At 44.0% G+C, this 5,837-nt stretch overlaps 1 protein-coding gene across 1 annotated transcript in view; it reads right to left on the bottom strand.

Moving 5' to 3' along the window:
- Window positions 1–3,923: 3,923 nt before the first annotated feature.
- The window catches only part of FAM21C (family with sequence similarity 21, member C), a 34,525-nt gene continuing 32,611 nt past the window's right edge, over window positions 3,924–5,837 (bottom strand). The window contains exon 29 of the mRNA XM_010000332.1: window positions 3,924–4,060. Within this exon, the coding sequence (XP_009998634.1) occupies window positions 3,924–4,060 (137 nt within the window). The remainder of the gene's footprint in view (window positions 4,061–5,837) is intronic.

Below are 5,837 nucleotides of genomic sequence, written 5' to 3' on the forward strand. Positions count from 1 at the left end.
GGGGCGGCCCCGCGGCCGCTCAGCCCGAGCCCGAGCGGCTCCCCCTGCCCTGGCGCTGCACGGGCGCTCTTGGGCTTTCACAGCATCACAGGACCATTCAGGTTGAAAAAGATCCCCGAATCCAACCATCATCCCTACTCTACAACGTTCTCCCCTAAACCACATCCACCAACACCACATCCAAATGACCCTTCGACACCTCCACGGATGGTGGCTCAACCACCTCCCTGGGCTGCCTGTTTCAGTGTCTAACCGCTCTGTGACAATTTTTTTCCCCAATGTCCAGTCTAAACCTCCCCTGTTGCAGCTTGAAGCCCTTCCCTCTTGTTCTGTTGCTAATTACCTGTGAGAACAGACCAGCACCAACCTCTCCACAATGACCTTTCAGGTAGTTGTAGAAAGCAATACGGTCTCCTCTCAGCCTCCTCTTTCTCAAACAAAACATTCCCAGCTCCTTCAAGCATTCCTCATAAGACTTATTCTCTAGGCCCTTCACCAGCTTCGTTGCCCTCCTCTGTACTCGCTCCAGCACCTCTCTCTTGAATTAAGCAGCCCAGAACTGGACACAACTCCAGGTGTGGCCTCACCAGTGCTGAGTACAGGGGGACAATCACCTCTCTGCTGCTGCTGGTCACACTATTTCTAATACAAGCCAGGATGCCATTGGCTTCTTGGCCACCTGGGCACACTGCTGGCTCATATTCAGCCGCTTGTCAATTAGAACCCCCAGGTCCTTTTCTGCCAGACACTTTCCAGCCACACTTCCCCAAGCCTGGAGCATTGCCTGGGGTTGTTGTGGCCCAAGTGCAGGACCTGACACTTGGCCTTGTTGAAGCCCAGACCATTAACATGAGCCCAACAATCCAATCTATCCAAGTTCCTCTGTGGAGCATGCAGATCAACACTCCTGCCTAGTTTGGTGTCATCTGCAAATTTACTGATGATACACTCTGTGTCCTTATCAGCATCAAAAAAGGAGTTAAACAGAAATGGTCCCAACACTAAGCCCTGAGGAACACCACTCGTGACTGGCCCCAGCTGGATTTGACTCCATTGACCCCCACTCTTTGGGCCTGACCATCCAGCCAGTGTTTGATCCAACAGACTGTGTGCCCATCCAGGCCATGAGCAGACAGTTTTTTTATGAGAGTTCTATGGGAACCGTGTCAAATGCTTTTTGGATGTCTAGATCGGCAATATCCACAGCCTTTCCCCCATCCAATAATCGGGTCATCATGTCATAGAAGGAAATCAGGTTCATCAGGCAGGACCTGCCTTTCATAAACGCACGCTGACTGGGCCTGATCCACTGCTTGTCCTCTATATGGCTTCTAATGACACTCAAGATGATCTGCTCCATGACCTTCCCTGTACCTAGGTCAGACTGACACGTCTTCCTCAGGGAACACTTGCAAAAACATCACTTATACCTCAAACCCAAGGCTAGCGGGGCCCGGGGTTTGCCAGCTCATCCCAGTGCAGTGCTGGGCCCAGGGAGAGCAGGAGGGGTGACCCAGCCCGCAGGGGCCCCACCCCGGACACAGGGCAGGGAGACAAGCACTGCTCTTGGACACCTTCACTCCAAGTCCGGAGCAGAGCTCCACTCTGCTCAGGCTTCAACATAAGATGGCCAGACCAGGCTCCAGGAGCAGTTCTCACAGATGATCACTGCCTTCTGGCATAATACTAGAGGAAACAAGCTTAGCTTATTAGGAGGTGCTAATTACATTAACCACTTTACTTTCCATTTAGGTTTTAAATTATGCAAGACCTACCTTGCCTCTAGCTGTTAGGTTTCAGGTCCAGTTACACTCTCAGAACAAATACTGTGGGGTTTTTCCTGTGTATGTAGCTGGTATAGGAGCCCTTGCACAGAGAACACCGAGCAAGTCTCCATTCCTGCCCTTCCCAGAAAAGCAGCCATGGTTGATCAAATTTGCAAAAGACACAGCAGGCCAAAAGTCCTCCCAAAAGTGAATTGCCTTGACCAGGATTTGCAGTCTATTACAGGGAGTTGATGATCATGCATCCTGTGCCACTTTAGAAAGATGGGGGAAGAAAAGGTTATGATCTACTTTACTGTGCAAGTGTCTGTCAAGAGCTTTTCTTGACTGAGCTCTCACATAAAGGTTTAACAAACACTTTAAGGCAGGACCTTTTTTTTTTTTTTTCCTTCTTTTGGCCCCCAGGATTCTTGGCTTGAACAGTACTCTTTGCAATGCTAATACAAGTTATTAATGTGAAGGGCCAAGAAGAAAGGAGATGCAGAAAAGAAATAGTAGAATTCACAATCTTATTCCTCTTTTCCCCAGTATGTCTTTGAAGCCCTTCTAAACACAGAAGAGTAAAGAAGCAGTGCAAATTGCGTATGAGGCATATGCAGCAGATGTAATGCCTATAAATAAAGTGCAAGTGCTCTCACTGTAGACACCCATTCGCAAATAGCTCCCACATTCTTTCCCAAGCTGCTACTCCCAACTTACCCCCCACTTAACATTAATCATTGCCAGGCCCACCTATGGCGCGACTCAATACATAATGTTTCTCCTTTATCCCTTCCAACCTTTCCTTCTGCTTTACCCTCATTAGTGCTAGATGCTTTAGCTGTAGTATTTACTGTGTCTGTTAAAGTAAATCCAAGTTGAGGAACGAGACTGAAGCAGATGTCTCAGAACAAGGGCTTCAGTGAAAGAGGAAATTGCCTTCAAGAAGTCCTCTGAGCACATGGTTTAAATTCACTTAACAGTCTTAAGAGTAGAAGGTAAAGTAGTTATCATAAAAACAGTGCATCTAGTTTTAAAGTCAGAATTGCAGGCAGTCACTGGTGAAATCAGATAAATATTTGATCTTCCTGCATTTATGCATTTGCTGTGCTTGCATGCATGCAGGAGGGCAAGTGTCTAAAATTGGTCAAGTATCACTGACCATCAGATGCAGAAGAGCAATTTAGAAAATATGGGAAGCAAGAAGGTTTAGCCAAACACATCAGACAGTTAAAGGGATTCCACATAACAGCAACCTCCTGTAAACAGCCTACAGTGGTTACAGATGAGAAAGGAAAGCAGACAAGTAAGACTTTAGGCACAGGGGAGTTTCTGAACTAAGGTATGCACATGGACTCCTTAACCTACGAGTGACCAAGCATGTTCAGTTCATACAGACTTCTTAGAAAGGATAATTTGCAAAACTGGCAAATCCAGGCAGGTAAAAAAAGAATCTCATTTAGTGGCTTACAACTTGAACAGAAGACAATGTTAAGTTTTATTTCTGCTAAACTGTAACACTTTCTGGCAGAGAAATTATAATAACCATTGTTGTTTTTATAGACCACATCATCTGCCAATATGAAATATCTCTACCTGGTGTCAAGTCCTGCACTAAGATTTGTTACCTGCTTGATTACATAATGAAGCTGTACCCAATAACAGAACATAGCCTTACCCTAATGTTAACTTGATATATTGGCAGCTGACCCAGATCAGGCATGGTAGTGTTTTTGGTTGTTTTCAAGTCGTGATGCTGACTTCCTTAGCAAGCAGTAAAGAGGAAAGTAAGACATACAGGCAGATCTGGTTTAACATACTCCATTTATTATTTCTCAATTATTTTCTCTATAGATCTCTTCAATAAAACAAACTATATTTTGTAATAGATTACTTCATTGCAGGTATTGCACAGGCTATACTCATCTGGGCACCATGGAAACAAGATAGCAGGTGGTTACTGTCTTTTTTTAAAATATATATATATATAATTTAGCACAATTAGAACCAGCAGAAGAGAATACTAACCATTTTCAATGGGTAATCTCATTTAAATATCCACAGCCATTTGACTTCAGTTCTACTGGATTAGAGAATCCAGGGTATTAGTACTGGATAGAGCATAAGGAAGGCCTCCTCTCTGCAGCAAACCCCCCTTGGCTACTGGCCTCCAAAGGCATTCAGTGGGTCATCAAATGTGCTTAGTGGCTTGCTTTCAGATTTTGCTTCCGAGGCTGCTTGAGAAGATCTGCTTTTGGGAGTGGGTATCTTGGCTTGGCTGCTAGAGAAGATATAATTTAAAGGGAGAAAAAAAAAAAAAAAAAAAAGATAGATTTTAATGTGAAGTGACTGCCAAACAGAAGTAACATTGTACATAAGTCTCCAGCACACAGCACTGACTGCCAAGGACATTCTGTGATAAACAAATGCTTTCCGGCTGCTCACAATTCTAGATGCATTTGTAAGGACATATGTGGGAGCTGTTAGCTGTAAGTCAAATTAAGAATATTCTTCTCAGTAGAGCAGAATAATACTTTTATTTTAGAACAAGTTCAAGCTCTCATAAGCATTTGAGAAATACTAATAAATTAAACCTCCACAATAACTTTCATCATGCAAATGCCAGATGACATCCGTCTTATCTAGAACACTATGTCTGAGGAACCTGAGAGATCCAAAAGCAGCGAGATTGTTGCCAAAAAAAAATCACAAGAGGAGAAGAGGTGACTTGCTGGTGACTACTGCTGCAAAATCCACTAGACATAGGTGAGTCTTTAATCTACAGCACAATAAGAACACAGCATAAATCACTTGAGAGCTGAGCACAACTAAGACGCCAGGAGGCAGACAGCTACAACTGCCATTCTACCAAATATTCAAAAAGTCTGTCTACAGTCCTGAATTGACATCTCCCACCACATTCATCAATACATGCATTTCTCTTATTAATAACTAGGACAACAAAGTGGAAAATTATCATGTTGCTATTAAGACAAGGTCCTCTCTCCTGAGTCTCCTTCACTGGAGACATTCAAAACCCACCTGGATGCGTTCCTGTGTGATGTACTCTAGGTGACCCTGCCCTAGCAGGGGGGTTGGACTAGATGATCTTTCGAGGTCCCTTCCAACCCCTAGGATTCTATGATTCTATGATTCTATGAAAGATATTAGGTAGAAATTAAACTCTCCAACCCAGATACCCTGTGGCAGCAGCAGGGTTCACAGACCTGCAGTTCTTACTGTGGCTAGTGTTGCTTGTGTTTAGGACTATGTTCACGGAAGGAGATGGAGCAGATACCATACACATGCTGAAGTGTTGCCCTGAGGCCTCCTGGACACACACAGCAGCAGTTCTCTTTCTATACACTAAGGTTTTAAATTTAGGATACTGACATCATGCAGCTGGACTATGAGGGGATAAAAAAAAATTACAAGACTGAGATACACAGATCACTAGTGATTCACAAGGCCAGACTAAGTAGCACATAACTGGTCTTGAATCCCTATTAAGAAAACACAAGTCTTATACAGAGGTTAATGGCCATTTACTTACTGGCCCAGAGTATAAAAACTAGTATTTCAGCCTTCAGCATATATCCTAATCTTGAGCAGAGACCAAGCACAGAATGGCCTATCACAATGCACTTTGCCTTTCTCCTCTCGCTACTTCTTCCACTCCACTGCCTGTAACTGTGCTGATCACAGAGATTACACAGAAATAATCCAGGACAGCATTTCAGCACAGAAGCAGTTTAGAAAGGCAGTAAAACTGAGTAATCCCCTACTGGCATCACTCCAAAGGAAGAAGCTATCACATGGATTAGCTTCACAGCAGAGGGGAAATATGGTGGATGCCATCAGCAGAGGTATCACTTGCATTTTATAACAAGGCTTAAGGAAGAGGAAAATTTTGGCCACGGAAAACAGTATTTGCCAATGCATAAGAAAGCTCAGTCACTGCTTTGCAGACTCTCCCAGACAGGCAGAGATAACATCAAGATATTTGTGTCAGAAGCAAAAAGGTCACTGAGGAGGCTAGGAAGATAAAGACCTGAGAAAGAGCGTGTCTAATTC

This window comes from Chaetura pelagica, unplaced genomic scaffold (genome assembly GCF_000747805.2).
Source record: "Chaetura pelagica isolate M959 unplaced genomic scaffold, ChaPel_1.0 scaffold156, whole genome shotgun sequence".
NCBI lineage: Eukaryota > Metazoa > Chordata > Aves > Apodiformes > Apodidae > Chaetura > Chaetura pelagica.